The sequence below is a fragment of the Eublepharis macularius genome, chromosome 2 (genome assembly GCF_028583425.1).
Source record: "Eublepharis macularius isolate TG4126 chromosome 2, MPM_Emac_v1.0, whole genome shotgun sequence".
Lineage (NCBI taxonomy): Eukaryota > Metazoa > Chordata > Lepidosauria > Squamata > Eublepharidae > Eublepharis > Eublepharis macularius.
This window is the reverse complement of record NC_072791.1, coordinates 180,309,346-180,329,814: the sequence shown is the minus strand read 5'-3', so window position 1 is coordinate 180,329,814 and position 20,469 is coordinate 180,309,346. Positions and strand designations below refer to the sequence as shown.

At 37.6% G+C, this 20,469-nt stretch overlaps 1 protein-coding gene across 2 annotated transcripts in view; it reads right to left on the bottom strand.

The window, feature by feature from the left end:
• ARHGAP15 (Rho GTPase activating protein 15) overlaps window positions 1–20,469 on the bottom strand; it is a 634,574-nt gene that overhangs the window by 252,152 nt on the left and 361,953 nt on the right. For both annotated transcript variants that reach the window (XM_054972327.1, XM_054972328.1), the window contains exon 10: window positions 15,432–15,554. In XM_054972327.1, the coding sequence (XP_054828302.1) occupies window positions 15,432–15,554 (123 nt within the window). The remainder of the gene's footprint in view (window positions 1–15,431; window positions 15,555–20,469) is intronic.

Genomic DNA, 20,469 nt, shown 5'->3' with positions numbered 1-20,469 from the left:
CTTCATCCAGAGCACTCTTGAAAACTTTAAAACGAGAGTGGTGTGTGATAGAAACTCAAAGCCTTCATATTTTCTCCCATCTTTAGAAACATCTAGATTAGCTCTTTAAACATGTTTCACCATTCTATTTATAATAGCTGAAAGCTTGCCATGACAAGGAAGCAACCAGAACTTCTTTTCCAATAATGAAAACTGTAACTGCTCCCAAGAGATTAAAGAAAGCAAAGGGGCCTTGTTTGATTTATTTGCAAAAAGGCTCTTTAGAATGCCACTTTTTATAACAGAGAAAGGGGTGGTGGTGGTAGGAGATGTACACAACACTCCAAACCTCCTGTTATGACAGTTTATGTTTTCCATCCAGCTTATTTAGCTCAAATGTCTGGGAAATAGACACAATTACCACCTTATGGAATGCTACTTAACTTTAAATGCTCCCTACTGAATACAAACCCGCCTCATCCTCTCAAAGTTTATTCCAGTTTCTCAGGAATTGCTCCCACAATAGGCTTCAGAAATGTTTTTGTTCATCATTTAAAAAATTCAAGTAATGAAATATTTTTATTATAGTAAAGAACATTCCCATACAAGAAGTTGTTAAAAAAAGAAAAAGAAAAGAAGAGGAAGGGGGGGGGGACAGAACTGCATTCTGTGCCCTTATACAGCTTTAATCATTCACTCCTTCAGCTGTTATCAATTTAAAACCAATGAAACTCCCACACTGAGTCCATTTGAGCAGTCAATTTTAATATCTTGAGGCATCTGTAGTTATTCTGAATTGGCTGCAAAAGCAGAACTAACAAGTTAAGCTCTAACCATAAGTCTACATCAGGCTGGTAAACCATACATCAAACACCGACAGTTAGTCAATACTATAGTATGGGGGGAGGGGGAAACCCAACCATTTTTAGGACGAGCAATATATTCACAATGTGCTCAGCAAATACGGTTTGTGTTACGCATTGCTGATATATGCTCATAAAAAACCACCCATTTGAGGTAGTAGTGGACATGACAGCTTTGTATGAGGATATAAAAGGAGACACGAGGGGAGCCTGGAATAGTCATTCTGAAGTTCTGAGGCATATAATAGTATGATCATTGAGGCACTGAACTGCCCATCCAGCTTCAAGAAGCCCATCGAGTTCACGAAGTTCACTGTTATAAACCAAATTAAATCGTCACAAGCAATACTGCAGTTTATCCAAACTTCTGGTTTTACTTGAATGAAAACAGCACAAAAGCGTGTACATATGAATGTATTTATTTGGTTTTAATCTGTAATGTTTAATAGCTACTTGAGCCAAGTAGCTTAGAGCCAACAGAAAAGTGGGGTAAAATAAATATATAAACAAACAAATAAACAATAAATAAATAAATATTAAGCCCTTTCTTCAAAGGCGAAAACATGAACCTGACTTACCCTACAAATGGATGGGGTAGTTTTGGACATGATTCTATTTCAGGATTCACAGTTCAGCACAATCTATTTTACTACACTGTTTCTCAGAAACAAACAAAGAGTGTTATGCAATATTATAAAATAGTACTGAGAACGAGATCACAAAATCAAGGCCTGGCCAGAACACAATTTCACTGTTGTTGGGTATTCACAAAAGCAAACTGCTCTATCAAGTGGTACATTTTGTTATTGTGGACTGCTCATTTTCTTAATAGGTTGGAAGGTAGTTTTCTTTATTTCCTTTGCTTGTTTTAATTCCTCCTGAAAGGCATCTGATAGAACTTTAGAACTGAGATTTCCATAGATGGATATTGCTAGGATCTTGCTGTAAATCTCCAGTAACAGTAAGCATTTCCATCACTGGGATGGGACGTCTTCACCTCCTCCTTCCCTCTGTAACCCTAAATGTTCCCTGAAATGTATTCCCTGAAATGCTGCTTTTCTGTTCCCTAAAATGAAGACTGGACACTCTTAGGAAAAGCATGAAACTGGGGATCTCAACTGAAAAGTGCTCCCCCTTCTGGTAACAAAAATGTACAGTGATTTCCAAACCATTGTCTTTGAGCAAAGATGCACGTGAAATAGAAAGAGGAGTCACAGAGAAATCTTACCAACTTTGCAATGGAATAACCAAATGAGTTTGCCAGGGTATCAAACACTGGCTCAAGCTATTAACGTTCTTCTCCGCTAAATGGCCTGCTCCCTCCTGTGCTAGCAATGCAGCTTCCTCCTGTTCTTCTGGCTGGAGAAAGTGAACAAAGCACTCCTCAACCATGTGCAAACAGGAGGCTGTTGCACTTCTCTATCAGGCAGTGACTTTTTGAATGGGAGGAGGAAGAGGGGGTATAAACAGCAATACTAGTGAAGGAGAATTGTGGGATGGGGACACTGTTATGTTTCTTTAATAAAAATAAGAAGTTTCTAAATCATCTGTAAAAGAACAGTTTCGTTTATTTGTTCTAATTACCATGTACTATCATTTTGACTTAGCCCCCCAAATGTATGGACAATTGAGGTATGTCCAACCTCTTAGTGACTGACAGAAAAATAGTATATAAATATTTTAAAATAAATACATCAAATTACATTGCATAAGACATTTTACACAGTAATCAATCTGTGAAACTATTATTTTCCAACTGACTGTCTGTTAAATTGTTACTGTCATTTTTAAAAAAGCAAACAGAAAAGAATGATGACCCCCAACCATCAACTGATATGGTGTCTGAGTAATTTTGCTGTCTGTTTTTTAAAGATTTTGTGGAAATATTATCTTTTTTTAGTCCTAAATGATTTAATGTTATTAGGCAGCCTGCAGAGGCTAAAGGCAGAGTATTAATGAAATAAGTCAATAAACAAAGAACGCCATTTACTGGTAAGCAAATCTTACCTGAAATCAATAGGAGTTATTGGGGAGCAATCTTGTCTAGGTTTCCTATCAGTAGTATTGTTACTGAACCCTATCAATTAAATTAAATGGGTCTTGTGTCATGATTACTGGTTGCACTAACTTGACCTGCCCCCATGGCATGTCCATCTTACCACTACTGAATATTTGTACATTGAACTTTGATTTTTATAGTGGCTTATACGTAGAAAGTTCATAGGTAACCTCTAAGATATGTACAGTTTTATGGTATATACATCACACATATCTGGCCTATGCACTTCAGGCTCAGCAGCTTGGATCCACTGGAAGATTTCCACATGGGCTAGAGTTGTTGTGCAAGTACAACAAAAAACTCAAAAAGCCCCTTTCACTAAGTTAAACATAGCATATTCTAAACTGTTGTTCTGCTTGTGCAAGGCGCTGCGCAACCAATTTCTGGGCACTATAAGATAGAGGAAGGAAAGTGTTGCACGTGTGCACAATGTATAGTAGTCATACAAGATTAAAACCACAAGAAGTCTTTTCTTACATATTTCTAATGGATTGGTGTGCGAATAAGGTATCTAAATATATGCTGCTCTTTCAACTGGTATTTCATTTTAGATTGTGGTATTTATGGATCTGATTTGCTTTGAATTGTTCTTTATTGAGTTTATTGTAATTTATACTATGTGCTGCTTTGAGTACTTTCACCAGAAAAGTGGCAAATAAAAACAAGAGTGGGATCTGCAAGGGTTAGCAGGGAAGAGAAAATTATATTCCTTCCCCAATGGCCCCTACATCACACCTCTTTCTCTGGCTATGATTTTCTTCCCTCCCCTCTAGTTCCTCCTGCCAGACTCCCCCTATGCTCTTATTCTTCCTTCCCCCCAAACACTTGCTTGCCCACCCACCCTTAGTTTTCCAGCCTGCCCACCCCCTTGATTATATGATGTGTCCTCATATTACTTTGTATGTGCATTTATGACATAATTACTCAAAATCTCCGAATGGACATTTAGATATACACATTCGGCAGTAAACTGAATGTTCGGCAACACCCCTCCCCCATGACAACATCACAATATCACATGTTAACACAAATATGGTCATCTAATTTCCACAAGTTTTGTTTTAAAGAGACTAAGCCTGCAACAAATGGTTTGATTTGGTGTCCACAAATAAGTCATATATTCCATACTGCAAGGGACCATTTATTATTGAGAATGTTTACCTTTTCTCTAGTCTGTTGCCATTGTTTCACCTAACATCACACCCTTGGTATCTCTTGCCTGTTCTTACCTCCCTCTGGCCGCTTGCTACCTACTCCATCTTCCCTTCCCCTTGTCTGTTTGCTAGAAAACAGTGGAGAGAAGCAGATATGCCAAACAAGCAAGTCCAAGCTCTGCCTCTAACTTCTCCTTCATGCTTGCTCCTGCTTGCCTTTGCCGCCACATTTTACTGGGGCATTTTGGGTTGCTATGAAAACCCACTATAGCACCTCAGCTTTTTCTGTGATTTCAGCATAGATGTTGTTGTTACCATTTGGGATCTATTTAGAAACCCACCACAATTTTTAAGAAACAAAATATATTTTTCTACAAACTTTCCATTTCTCCTAGGTTTGCAGAAACCAGCATCTGAGTGGCCCTGTTGTGTGGATTTTTGAATTAGTTGGGTTGAATTAGATGTGTGGGTAGGGCACACAAGGCTATTGGATGGTATTGTTCAGGATGACGCTTTTAGAAAGGGACAAGGGCTATGGTTTATGGCACTATTTATTGTATGCATTTCTTATTTTGGTGCATTGCTTTCTAATTTCTGTAATCTAGTTCTGGCATTTCTTATGTCATGTTTCATATCGTTTTTATTGCATTTCTCTGAAACTCTGCAATCCAATCCTATTACTCTATTTATTTTGTCTTACACTGCTCTTATTGTACTGCTAAATTTTGTAATCCTCCATGAATATCAGCAAGAAAGGCAGATAATAAGCAAATAAATATAAAAATAAATAAATTTAAAACTTTCTCTTTTAAGATGGTTGTTGTGGATTTTCCGGACTGTATGGCCGTGGTCTTGGCATTGTAGTTCCTGACGTTTCGCCAGCAGCTGTGGCTGGCATCTTCAGAGGTGTAGCACCAAAAGACAGAGATCTCTTAGTGGTAACACTAAGACGACAGGAAACATCAGGAACTACAATGCCAAGGCCACGGCTATACAGTCCGGAAAATCCACAACAACCATCGTTCTCCAGCCGTGAAAGCCTTCGACAATTTCTCTTTTAAGGTCTGTTACTATTTGCCCTTTTCAATTCTATAAAATTGCCAAGGCAGCTAAATCAGTCTGAGACAATGCCTTATGAAAACAAAACAAAAATGGCAAAACACCACAGAATATGAGCAATAAATTTACAGAGGTATGAACATTCCTTCCATCCTACTTTTTCTGTCTTTACCACAAGAGAGGGAAGAAATAAACAATTTCTGAACTTAAATGCACCTATAAAAAATTGAATAGATTGCTTTCTAGGACATGAAATTTAGGCCGCTCTTTTATTTTTAATCCGCCTCATTCTAATATGCTACTTTAAAAAAATGTTTTAAATGCAAACTTTAACAAAATTAACATTTAAAAGTGCTCCCTGTCAGTGTAAGCAGTGCAACTGCATTTTTGTAACATTTTACCAGATTAAGGGATAAACACTACTGAAGACAATGAAGGAACCTTATCAAATGAGCATTTCACATTGACTTACTGGAGATTGGAATTAAGCTCTGCTAACGAATCTTAGCTCATTTGCATGGCCAGAACATAATCCTAATGAAACTTCATGGTAGGAAACTAACATGCTTTTTCTCTGCAACACATTCCATTGCTACTAAGACCAATGCTAAAAATAGCAGAAATAGCATGGCAGAGCATGACAGAGCATAGAAGAGGCAAGAAATGCACACACACCCCAGTAAGAACCAGACTACACTGGTCAATCAGAGGTATTCTAAATCTGGTCTCTCTAAAAACACATGTATCCGTTTTTCCTTCAGAGACAAATTAAAGGATGAATTCAAGTTATGTTAATGAATCTGAATTTGTTAGCTGGCATCTCATCTGATCCCAGTGTAACACCAAAGGAGATTCATCAGCTACATTTTATTAAACTAAAAAAGGAGGGGAAAGTTGAGAAACAAAGAGTATGAATTACATAGCTTTAAATGTCTTTGGATCAAACCATATAAGACGCACTAGAGATTTGTGATCCAGTGCATTTTTCTTTGTTTGTGTGAGTGGAGGGGCCGTAGATTAGTGGTAGAACATCCGTTTTGCATGAAGAAGATTCCAGTTTCTTTTTTAAAAAAAAATTATTGGTGAGTATACTTTTCAAATTCAATACATACATTCCCTCAATATCTAATTAACCCTATCCCCCACCCTTTTCCTCCCCCCTCTCTATCGACTTCCAACAGCTTTCCAACCCTTAACCCCTCTTATTACTTAATAAATCCCTTACTCTAAGCACATTCTAATTTTTTTTCCCAGGTATTCTATCATATATATCAAATATCCTATCAATATAGTATACTTCTATCAATTATGCTATCAAATATTCTATCAGTATAATATACATCTATCAGTTATACTATCAATGTAGTATAGATCTTATACCCCTCAATATAGCAGACCAGTATAATATAGTATAATATATAACAGAAGTCTTAATTTAAACATATTCTATTTCTTTTAAACATATATTCTATCAAATCTACTATTGTCATTATAATATGTATTAAAACCCCTCCTGTGTGCCCTGCCACCAATGTGGCACAGCATACAACACCGTACTACACATTCATTATATAATATACAATCTGATCCACTAACATATAGTATATATAATATGCCCCATCAGTATATTTATTTAACTATTCCCTTATTCATATACTCTAAAAAAGGTATTACTTATCCTAACCTCCCTATCTTATTCTTTACAAAATCAGTTCTAAATTTTACCCCTTTTCTACTATATTATAATCCAAGCTTAGATTAAAATAGATATAAATTCTTAATGGTAAAGTCACTTCTCCTGTTTAAAACGTCTTATTTTAAAAATTCTCAAACTGCCACAGTTCTCCTTTCACATCCCATTTTTTTTCCAAAAATTGTTTCAATTTCGCCCAGTCCGCCAAATACTGTCCCGGATCCAGGTCTTTGAGTTTTCTTGTCATTTTATCCATCTCTGCCATGTACAACAATTTGTAAATCCAGTCCTCTACAGTAGGTACTTCTTGCATTTTCCATTTCTGCGCATACAGTAAGTAATCTTGCTGCAGCTGTCATATAAAATAACAATGTTCTATTTTGCACTGGAACATTCTCCATTCCCAAGTTTAGTAGCAGCAGTTCTGGGTTCTTATTTATTTGGGTTTGTAACACCTCATTAATTACTTCTAATATATCTCCCCAGTACTGCTTCTCTACTTCACAAGTCCACCACATGTGATATAATGATCCTTCGTGCTTTTTACATTTCCAGCACTTATCTGACATATTAGCGTTCCCCAGCACAATTTTCTTCGGTGTTAGGTACCATCTGTATATCATCTTGTATACATTTTCTCTAATATTCGTACACGTTGTAATCTTAATTGTATTCTTCCACAAGTGCTCCCATGCCTCCATTGCTATTTCTTTATGAAAATTTATTGCCCACTTCACCATCTGTACTTTCACTACTTCATCTTCAGTATACCATTTTAGAAGTATCTTGTAGATCTTTGAAATTTGTTTCTTATCTTCTTGTAGCATTACTTCTTCCAATTCTGAGTTTTCCATTCTTATTCCTCCTCTTGAACAGTCCGATTTGTAAAGATCTCTAATCTGTCTGTATTGAAACCAGTTATAACAAGGAGACAATTCTTCTTCTGATTTTATTTTTGGCATTAAATGTTGTATTTGTATTATCTCCTTGTATTGCTGTTCGTTATCGACAGTTCTCGGGTCTATTACTTCATATGGGACCACCCAAGAGGGGATTTGATCTTCCAGATACATCTTATATTTCTTCCAAATTGTGAAGAGGCTTCTTCTAATATAATGATGCAGAAACAGAGAGTCCGCTTTTATTTTATCGTACCATAGGTATGCATGCCATCCGAATATTTTCTTATAACCTTCCAATGCCAGAAGTTTGCGATTTTTCAACATTATCCAATCCTTTATCCATGTCAAACAAATTGCTTCATAATACAGTCTTAAGTTGGGCAGTTGCAAGCCACCTCTTCCTTTCGCATCCTGTAACACTTTCATTTTAACACGTGGTTTCTTGCCTGCCCACACAAAATTCGAAATTTTTCTTTGCCATTTTTCAAATTGTTTAGAGTCTCGGATAATCGGGATCGTTTGTAACAGAAACATCACACGAGGTAGAACATTCATTTTTATTGTCGTGATTCTGCCCAGCCATGATAAATTCAACTTGTTCCACTTTATCAAATCTCTCTCTATTTGTATCCACAACTTCTCATAGTTGTTCTTAAATAAGTCTATATTTTTTACAGTTAGTTCAATTCCCAAATATTTTACTTTGTTTGTTACCTCGCAGTCCGTTAATTCCATCAGTTCTTGTTGTTTCTGTTTAGTCATATTTTTGCATAGTATCTTCGACTTCTTTTTATTTACAAAAAAACCAGCCAGATCTCCAAATTCCTTTATCTTCTTTATTACCTTTGGCATATTGTCAATTGGATCCTCTACAATCAACATTATATCATCCGCAAATGCTCTGACCTTGTAGGTAAACTCTCTTATCTTTATACCTCAGATTGCGTCGTCCTCTCGTATCTGGATCATCAATATCTCCAAAATCAATATGTACAGCAATGGAGACAATGGGCAGCCTTGCCTTGTGCCTTTGCTTATTTTCAGTTTTTTTGTCAGATCGTCATTCACTATAGTCGCTGCACTTTGGTCTTTATAAATTCCTTTAACTGCTTGTATGAACTTTTCTCCCATTTGCAGCTTTTCCATGGTGGCGAACATAAAGTCCCAGTTCAAATTGTCAAATGCTTTTTCTGCGTCTACAAAAAAGAAACCAACCTCTCTATCACAATGCTTATCATAGTATTCAATAGCATTTATTACTGTTCTCAGATTATCTTTAATTTGTCTATTAGGTAAAAATCCCGCTTGTTCGTCTGCAATGAATTCCGACATCCATCCTTTAATTCTTTCTGCCAGCACCTTTGCAAATATTTTATAATCATTGTTCAACAATGAAATTGGTCTATAATTTTTAACATTAGTCAAATCTTGTCCTTTTTTTGGAATCAATGATATGTTAGCCTCCTTCCAAGAATCAGGGATCCCTTGATCCTGCATAACACCATTCGTCACCTCTTTCAGGAGAGGTGCCAATTCTTGGCCCATTATTTTATAAAATTTTGCCGTTAGTCCTTCCGGGCCTGGCACCTTCCCCAATTTCGTTGATTGAATAGTTTCTTTTATTTCTTCTTCTGTCACTTCCTTATTCAATTTCTCTTTCCATTCTTCAGAGAGTGTCGGAAGTTTCATCTTATCTAAATATTCCGCTATTGAATCTTTGTTCACCTCTTTTTTTTGGTATAATTTTGCATAAAATTTAAAAAAGGCTCTACTAATGGTGACTTGATCACTTAATAACTTATCATCTTCTCGTATCGTACTGATAATTTTCTTCTCCTTCCTCTTTTTTAGTTGCCATGCTAAATATTTCCCAGGTTTATTTGCACCTTCAAACGACCTCTGATTCATCCTATTTAAATTCCACTCCAATTCTTTGTTGTTCATTGCCGATAGCTGTTCTTGCAGTATTTTTATATCCTGATATATTTTCTTTTTGCCTGGTCTCTTTTTGAGCTGAGTCTCTTTGGCTTTAATTTTTTCCATAATTTCTTGTCTTTTCTCCTCCTTTTTCCTCCTGTCTCTCGCATTCAAGTCCATTAGTATCCCTCTGATCACAGCCTTATATGTGTCCCAAACCTTATTTGTCGATACTTCTTTGTTCAAATTGTATTGCAAAAAGAACTTGGTCTCTCTTCGCAGCAATGCAATATTCTCTTCCATTTGTAACAAGTCTTCATTTATTCTCCATCCTCTTCTTTTACTATTCTTACCAAATTTCCACACAATTGGATTATGATCTGAGCCTACCTTTGGCATTATTTCCACCTCTTTAGTCCAGAGCAACAGTTCTTTGGAGGCCCAGATCATATCAATTCTTGATAGTGTAGAGTGTCTTGCAGAGTAATATGTATATTGTCTATTCTTGGGATACTGTCTCCTCCATACATCCTCTAAACTTTCCTGTTTCGTGATTGCAAAGAATGACTTTGGTAATAGTCCTCTTTTTTTGTATAGTCTTAGATTTCTTGTCTTCCTCCAAGTTTGTAACTCCATTGAAATCGCCTGCCAATATTATTTGGTCATAAGACAGTTCATCCAACTGTTTTTGTAAGTCCGTAAAATTTTTTTCTTTTGCACCATTAGGCGCATAAATTCCAATCACCAATGTCTTTTTTGAATTCCAAATTATTTCCACTGCCAAATATTGAGCTTCAACATCACTTAACACCACTTTAGGCTGTAGTTCCTCCTTTATATACAGCACAACACCCCTCTTTTTCTGTTTGGAGGCAGCTACAAATTCTTTTCCAAGTTTTGCCATTTTCAAATATTTTACATCTTGCTTTCAGAAGAAGATTCCAGTTTCAATTCCTGCCTTCTTCAGCTAAAAGGGTGAAGTAGGCAGTGATCTGAAAGACCTCTGCCTGAGACCCTGTAGTGCTGCTGCCCATCAGAACAGACGATACTGACGGTAATAGACCAATTGCCTGACTCAGTATAAGGCAGCTTTATGCGTACAAAGCAGCTGCAAAACCTTGATTTAGTGATGCAGACAGGAGAGAGGTTTAACTCTTTTACCCTGCACCATTTCCCTTACCTTAAATTGCCTTCTGCATTTTATATTTGCCCCACTTCCGGGGGGGGGGGCAATATATAGGCATCATACAAACCCCCTATACTTTCTCCCCAATGGACTAATATGGGGAGACATTTGAGATCAAAAACACATTGAGAGGAAAGAATAAGATTCCCATCTCCCCATGTACATTTCAAATTAGGGCCTTTCACCCCTGTTATTTACAAGGAAAAGGACAGTGGACACCTATCAGAGATTTCACAGTATCTTGTATGGTTTGATCCTCCCTTTAATATCCAACAAAACATGATGTACGATAGGACATTACAACTTATTATACACCAAGCCAAGTTCAGACCACCTACTATCTTTTGTGGCCTGTCAGGACTCAATAAACCTGTTTTTGCAACAGGCAAACAACAAAAACTAGATGTTCACTGGGGGCAAGGGGACCATAGATGGGTAGGTGGCTCCCCATATGGTCTATCAGAAGTCACAAAGGGCAGGCTTAGGATAAAACATGAAATAAAGCATTCAAGATGTCAGATGGTCAGTCAACAGAAATGCCATTGACATGTTTACACAGACTAGAAGCTAAATAAAAAGGAATGGCTGTTATCATGTGCTAATTCACACAGGTAAATGTGGTTCAGACAAATAATCAAGTTCTACTGAACTAAGAACCCACCCACATTCAACTACACATGGTGATTTAATAGCACTATAATCCAAATTTTAAAGGGGACTGTTCTATCTAAGTCAGGGATCCCCAAACTTTTTGAACCTGCTGGCACCATTGGAATTCTGACACAAAGTGGCTGCCACAGGAGGCAAAGCCAACCTCAAAACATTAGGGAATGAGGTTAGGTATAACTGTAATAGTAGCTCTTCAACATTTCAGGCAGAAGATCTGCTTAACAGGATGTTTTATGAAAGGAATGTATTGTTTAAAAATATTTTACTGTATACATACAGTGAAGATATTTGTGCTGTGATAGCAGCTGTTGGCCAAAGCAATTTTTAATAATCTGCACAGCCAATCAGATCTCCAGAGGCCAATCAGAAGCCTTGCTGAACAAAAGCCCACCCACTTTCTAGAAACACTTGATGGAAGTCAGGAAAAGTGTGGGCAGGTGTCATAGCATCTATGGACACCATGCTGGAAACGCCAAACCTAAACACTAGTTGTGAAAGAAATAGCATACATGGTTTTTATACCTCAACTGTACATATGTACATTCCCCTGAGGCAGCTGAGGCACAGGTTTCAAAACAGCCTAACATAACAAACGTCACTTTCCTTGTAAAGGTTCGAAAACAACAGACCTTAAATGTCAAAATGCACATGTGGCGCAGTCAGATATGAATGGAGTGCATATACATAACAGGGCTCCATTTCACTATAATAAACACTAACATGTGGTTCCTGTCTATTTACATAGAAAGCACTGTAAGCAATTTTATATTTAAACTCAGGTCTTTTTTCAATATTTGACTCCAAAAATAAAATACAAATATCATTAAGCTGTTCCAAGGCTAGTGAAATGACAGTCTCACTTAAATTATTTTTAAATATTGTGTTTCTAAGCTTCAAGTGTATGCCTTTTCAGGAAAAAAATGTAACTTTCCCATTTAGACAGGAATTTGGTTGGGATTAAGTAAGGTTTTTTAAAAAACTGTCACCCAGATTCAACCATCAGAATATCAGTGGCTAGAATTGTCATTAAAGAAATCAGTAAGCACTATGTATTCATATTCCCAATTTCTGAAAACTAGCTGAGAACAATTTTCTGCTCTTGGTGTACATTTGCTTCTACTGCAGTCAGCATGCTACTGTACTTCAGAAGAACCAAATTTTCATTCATTAAATAATTATATTAATAAAATCCCACTGGAATCCATTAAATTACCCCAGTGGAAGTGGTCAATGCAGCGTCACTATTCACAGCCTCACTGGGCTGGTTACATTCAGGAAGCAAATGAATTCCTACCCTTATTCTGCTCCTTTAATCTGCCATATTTTTCTCCTCTATGGAGCTGCCCTAATTTGCACTGGTTGAGGCCTTTCCATTAGTTCAAAATTGCTGGAAAACAACCAGAACATCTACTATGCTAAGGCTGTGCACAGCTGGTGCAAAAGAGTCTTTAACTACTTCATTTGCATGAGCAGTTGTGGTTTTAGCACACTCACTGATGGCTGGGTGAATTTTGCAAGCTGAATTCTAGAAGATAAAATAAAAGTTGACCTTGCTCAAATAGTGCAAGTCTTTCAGATGTTATCCAGATATGTCTATAAAAGTAAGGGCACTTGAACACTGTTGTCCTAGTTGAGCTGTATAGGTTCAAAAATCTATGGAAGCTCTCTGTGAGCAGGGGCTTCACCCTTATCCTAGGAACACTTTATGAGACACAACAGAGATCTTCCACTGCATAGAGAATTCTAGGACCTAAAAGGAGGCTAGCCTTGGTATGATGTCCTGAACGCATAAGAAACCTGCCGAATATGTGGTCATGTCCATTTGAATTAACCTCTTCCACATAATGGCTGCCATCTTGTTTCCTGAGGATTTCCTCAGCAGTACCTTGCTGGCTCACCTAAGTTAGGCAACAAAAAGACAAAACACATTTGGGCCACGAGGGCACTGTTATTTGGGAAAGAAGATGTTTATGGACGCTAACTTTCTCAAGATTGTACATAGTGCATTAGATAGGTAAAAATTGTTCTGTTAGGTGTTTGAAGTTCAGAGAAATCTTTCCAAGTAATCTGAGACTAAATTGAACCTCAACTCACATACATTTATCAGCCATGGAAATTAATGGCATCCCTTTGCCTCTTTTGTCCTTTCCAATTCTGGGAATAAACTATCCTTTTAAAAAAGTGAAAGGCCAGACATTCACTGCACATCAGATTTGCTTTCACTGTGCAAACAGGTCTTCATACACATCACAATCTTTCACTATTTCAAATATAAAGCAGATAAGCTAGTAACAAGAGTTCTTTAAACTTCGCAGCCCTCAAGATACCCTTGGACCAGTGCATCTGTGAAACTGACTTGCTGTCCCATACCTTCTTTCACTGTCCAAAACATGAATTAGACAGAGAAAGATTCCTTAAAAAATGGTTACTAAAGCATTCAAACATTCCCGATTCCTTAAAATTAAGACTATTACTGAGTAGCCTTTGCAAAAGCTGCATTGTGGACGTGGCAACCTTTTCTTTAACTGTTATTTTTAATTATTAAACTTTGTTATAATGTATGCCCTATGAGCTGAATAAACTAAACTAAAATACACTTAGAAGCAAAAGGGTTATGCAAAACAACAAGGATAATAATGTTGGACACAAATGGTGTCCTGAATGTCCCTCTAGCCAATCATGATAAGAGACACACGCAGAGTGCTGTAGATGAAGCAATGTATAATTGTTTATTAAACGATGGAGATACAATGGTTACACAGAGAGCACAAAGTACCCTCGTGCCCAATGCTCATTAAAGCTACAATAGCAGTACAAAGCAATTAATACCTTTTGGTTAATTATAATATTTGTTATTCCATTGGCTCAGAAAATACAGTGGCCCCCCATTGGCTCAAGTGGGTGACCACCTGTCATGATACAAATGTCTTATTGGAAGAAACAACTTAGGTCAACAGCATAGTTACAGCATTATCCGATTGCAATTTCTTATCTTATCTGTCCTTGGTGTTATCTCTGGAAGGAACATCTTCCTTCCTTTCTCACCCATCTCTTTCATGGGCTTCTCATTCATGCCCATTCCTTTGGTCTTTGCAACATTTAATAGCAGCGCCCCAATGTTGCTTTCTGGCAACCCTGGGGGCTTCAGCCGAGGAATATTTCTCTGGGTTCCGTGGGAGGAGAGATGCTCTCCTCTCCTGGAATGCACTTGTGGTTACATTAAGTCCCCTTCTCCGATTTGTGGTTTTCTCTCCCAGCCTTGAGAGATGTTTCTAATCTTAGCTAGCTTTCATTGTGACACTTTGCATAGACAGTTTCACAATGGGGGGGGGGGGTTTGTATCAAGTGAGAGACAGGTGTCAGAAGTCAAACAGGTGCTCATTAAACTCATTAAGAGCAATCTACCTGATAGCAAGCTTCACAGTACTTTGATCTTACATTTTACAACAATTTACATGTGCAACATACATTCTGCTTTGGTCTTTTGTTTCAAGTTTCATTTTCTTGCAATTAGCGTTACAAGTGCTACATTAGCTCCTGAGAATAGTAAAAGTGCATAACAGTGATAGAAAATCTCTTTCATTAAATCCATTCCCCACAATAATAAAGCGATGTGTGCCATAGTTGGTCACAGCAGATCCTTCTTACCCTCTGGCTTGCTGTCAATTTCACAGACAAATAGTCCTATGTCTCAACAGCTTAACACTGACCCAACTGTCACTTTCCTTGAAGATAGTTGTGGGAGGGGAGGGAGTCCTCCACTGAGTCCTGTGCCAATCTCTCCTTCTCCACTTGGGGACAGAGCATGTCCTAAGCTTTTTTAAAAAATCACTGTAACAACCTTCTGATGCCCAACAAAAGTATAAATAAAATACTGTACAGCATATAGCCAGGTTTAAGGAAACAAGCAAACTCACAAATTGCTTTTAAAAAAGAAAGAGACAACACACCTTTTATGAGGCCCTTTTCTTGCAAAGATTTCAGTGAAGGTCTTCGAGTGATAAACTTCTTTAATCTGCTTTTAACTCGATTTCTATCAGTTATGTCAGAAATGCTGTAGTTCAGTCTGAAAACTGAAAGAAAACCAAGGAAAATTGTAAGTAATGCTGCATTTTAACATGGAAAGCTTTGTTGGAAATCTGTGGGAAACACTATGTCTTCTATCCAGCTGTCTGACATGTGGGATGATCCAAAAAAGATTCTGATTAATATTATTATGAATAAACATTGTGTGCTGAGGGAATCATATTAGCACAGCTCATAAATTATTGGACAACTATCAATATATTTGTGTATATATTGAATGACTCCCAAAGGTTCACATATCGAGTATTAAATGTGCAGTTTATTATTTCTTAGACAAGTAAAACAGTGGTATGAACAACGTTACAATAGTGGGAGAAGTCAGAAACCTTTTGCCAAGTATGGCAATGTATTGTATATCCATTATAGAAAGCATGGCTACACAACAGCAACATGGTGATGTGAGACTGCAATCTGATCAATGTAAATGAATTTGGCCCAAAGAGTCCAGAACCGGAGCCTCTACTAAACAATTTTACCATTTCCTAACTATTGTGGATATTTCCTCAGTGGAGTCTAACTGTTAGAAAATGGTTCCCCAGTGATCTCTCTAAGTACTTATCAAAGCTTGGAGAAGTTGATCTCTCTCAGCTGAGTTGAACAGATGAGGTGTGTGCGTGCATGTGTGTGTGTGTGTGAGAGAGAGAGAGGGAGGGAGGAGAGAGAGAGGGAGAGAGAGAGAGAGAGAGAGAGAGAGTTTGGAACAGAAGCAGAGACTACTGTGAACTGGCTGATGCTCTTAGGGTGTAGGAACTCTCTCTTTTTCTGTGTATCTAATGTGGGGTAGTAGATTTACTGCCCACTCGGAATGATTCATTATCTTTTCTACTCTATTTCTATATTACTAAATAATAGAACAGAATCTATTAAATAAAGCAAATATTACAAAATTAATTCATTTCCTCCAAAAGAAACCAACCCAAGTAGTGCTACCACTAGGGCTTCTCAACACTTAGAGAAGTGGAGATATGTAACACTGTGCATGATATGAAGGGAAAGACTTTCGGTTATAAAACTAAGAATCAATGACCACTAAATTAAAATCCTTCTAGTCACTAGGACTAGCGCAGCAGCTATAGTCATCCATGATCTCATCTGAACTCATCTATGAACAGAGACCATGTTGGGACCATGTTAAGACCATATGGTTTCTTCATAAAATCTCTTTGAGAAGAAAATGAGTGCATCCTTAATGGAATCTGAACTAAAACAGATTTTTATAATATCCTTTATACTAGGAAATTAAGGAGACTTTATGCAGAAATTCTACACAGGTCAAGATTCTTGCAGGACACCAAAGCATTTCAGTTTATCAAATCTATTCCAGCGTTCAGATTGCTAACTCTGATATCAAAGACACAGAAAAGTCTAATTCCTGAGATGGAAAGAATCAAATATAGGAATGTCATTCTACCTTAATATTTCTATCCCCAAACTTCCCCCAAATATTCCCCCTCTTCAGTTATCACTCCCTCACGCAGCAGTGATTTACACCATTTCTATATACTGCTGTTTTCTGGTCTCGGCACCTTTCTTCTGTCTGGAAGAAGCCTATAAACCTCATCCTAACTTTACACAGCCTATCCTGATCATCTGAATCCACATAGAAGATGCTGGGAAATCTGGCTGTGGACAAACATGCACAAATATTGAAGTCCCTGTGCAAGAAGGTGCAATGGTCATATGAAAAAGTTTGCATCATAGCATTATCTTGGATCTACTTTCTATATTTCCCAAAGTACAGTAAAGCAAATGAGCCAACGATGTAGTGTTACAATGTTGGATTATTTTCTGAGAGACCCACATTCAAATTCTCACTCTGCCGTGGAAGCTCGTTGGGGGACTTTGGACGAGTCACTCTCTCTCCCTTTGCCTAACTTATCTCACAGGATTGTTGCTGTGAGGATAAAATGGTGGAGAGAATGATGTTGTAAGCTGCTTTGGATCCCCATAGGGCAGAAAACTGGGATATAAATACCTAAAAAACAAATATAAATATAAAAAGGTAGTTCTGCTGTTGCTCATGATGCTACAGAGACACAGATGCAATTATTTTCCAGACAAATGTCCCCATGCCAGGACTTGTTTTGGAAGGCCCAGAACCAATAAGCTTTAGCGCAGTCATATAACCTTCACTATAATTTTGCTCAGCAACATGATTAATATGAAATAAACCAAACCAGAGAAAACTCGGAACCCTGGACTGTAGCTGCTTCAAGACAACCATAAATCCTGAAGGAGTCATGAAATACCAGGAATACTAAACTCCAGAGCTTTCTTTGTGCCGGTACACATCAATATGGCATTTTGACACCTTTTTGGCCAGCAGAAGTTAGGGACATTGAGACTGCAGGCCAGAGGCCAGCAGATAAGGCAGCAGGTAGGCCTGCACCGCCTGTCTCAACCACTAATGTCATTAGTAGGTACCATGTATGAATGAAGAGTCAAGGAAAGATAGGACCAAGCCACAGCATGGCCCCTGGCAGATCCCTACCTCAGTAGAGAAACTTGGTAGGGGAGATGAATGGGCAGGAGATTCATGAGAAGTAGAGAGGAGCCCACTGATAGCTTGGGGTGTGGGTGTCTGCATCAGTAGGTAAGTACCAGCACTCTTTTTTTTTTAACAAAAAAGGATTGCTAAACTACACTCCAAGCTATACTACCAGGATTCTCTTGGTATGGAAAGCCCTTTAGAGGAGGAATTGGTATACAAAAGGTTCATCCTGAATGTTGTCTGCTTGAGGATAAAAACATTTTCAGCCTGTCAGTATTGACACTAAACTGGTTTAAGAGTCATTCCTGAGAGACCTGTGAGAAGTATAATTCTTTTAAAGGGAGGAGGCTTGAGAAGGGAAAAATGAAACGATTAAAAGATAGACACTCTAAGACATGCTCGAGAATCTAATGTACATTACAATTTGGATACTAAGAATAAAATTTAAAAGAGGGATAGTTTTGATTTTTGTTGCTGTCAAGGGAGAAAAATGTGCCAGATTATTCATTCTAAATAAATACAAGATACCCAATTAAGGAAAGCAACATTAAAACACATGCCTATGATAATCAGAGCATACTTTGCTTCTGATTTCACTACTGATTTGAAAAGAGGCCTGTTCCATTTTCCCACAGCACTCAACTGACCCCACACATACTTCTGCAAGTTAGTAATCACAAAGGATGTATAAAAGGACACTTTTACTGGAACATTCACAGCATGGGACAATAATCCATCACTTATGAAAAAAAATAAAATTCACATTTTTAGTGGTAGCATTCTTAGGAGGATATATCATAGAATACAGAGATTAGTGTTCAATTAATGGCTGGCTCCTTTGTTCGTGTTCTATTTTAGAACTCTTGGGTTCAAATGGGAACAACCCTTGGCAGTTATCTCCTAAAATTCCAGGGCACTCAGCCCTACTGTAAAAAAAGAAATAAATAACCATTTCTGAGACTGTACGTTTGGTGGCACATTGAAAAAGAGAAATGAATACACAAAATGTTATTTTGTTCTCCAGGTGTTTAATGGCTTTGCTTCACTTTCTATACACTCATACATCCACAGATACTTAAATACAGAGAGATCCGGAACAAAATAAAGTACACTTATATCTCCCGTTAAAATCAATGGGACTTTGATGCGCTTAACTTTGTTTGGGTCATGCTTATAGGTCTTTGTTCAAAGCTTCTACTTGAGTTATCGCACTGCTTCATAGTCACCAGATGTTTCTCACTCAATAACAGCTAACTTACTGGCATCCTCACACTGAGATCAATATAAAACTTGCACGTTTGCCTCAAATATGACATGTTCAAAGTAGAATATCCATATAACAATGCCAACTTTAAAAGGGGGTCCCTGCAAAGTCCTTGGTGGATGAAGGAAAAGATTACTGTTTTGGCTAGCATTCAGAGATATAAGCAGCATTTACTAACAGTGCAATCTTAAGGAGAGTTATAACCTTCTAAATCCATTGACTTCAATGGATTTAGAAAGCTATAACAATGCTTAGGGTTGCCCTGTAAGAATCACATTGATTAAAAAGCAGATATTTGTAAGATATAACAAGTTGGAGCGTAGTGATAAATTTGGCCTCTCCCAGATTCTAGAGATCAATCTGACTGTGACAGAATCACATTGAATATGTGATAAGGGCAATACTGCATTATTCTAGAGACCGAAAAATGAAAGTTGTGTTGGCTGAAAATGCCTTACTTAGACCAACAGGAAAATTCTCTGTTGCCAAACTCTTCCTTCAAACTACTGCAATTAACAGTGCAATACTAACAGCAGCTACTCCTTTTTCTCTCTTTTATTCAGTAGGCTTAGAATAACATAAGAATATTAAAAGAGCCCTGCTGGATTAGACTGGTGGCCCATCTAGTCCAGCATATTGTCTCACATAGCAGCCAATCAGTTACTCTGGAGGGACAACAACAGGGCATAGTTGCCAAGGCCTTCCTTTGGTGCTGCTTCCTGCCAATGGCATTGAGAGGTTTTCTGCCTCTGAATGTGGATGTTTGTTGGGATTTTAGCAAGTGTTTCCATTTCAGTCATGAAAGAGTTAAACTGTTCTGTGTTATTTAATTAGTAAACTTATTTGCATGTAACCACTTAGGCCTCGAATTTGGATTCCTGCTTCATTGTCTAAGCACAATGAAGTAGAATTAGGATTTTCTATTGGGGGGGGGGGCAATTAAGTGATGCTATATATTGAAGTTTTATTGCTCTTTGTCTCAGTTGCTTTCTTACTCTCTCTCAATTACTTTTCTAGCAAGATGTAGTCAGTATAGCAATTTATTATTTTTCTCCAATGTAACCTTATTTTTTATCCTTTAGTAAAGTATTCTTACAGAGCTACACTGCAGTGTGTCTGTTCTCATTAATGCCAATGCACAATCTCT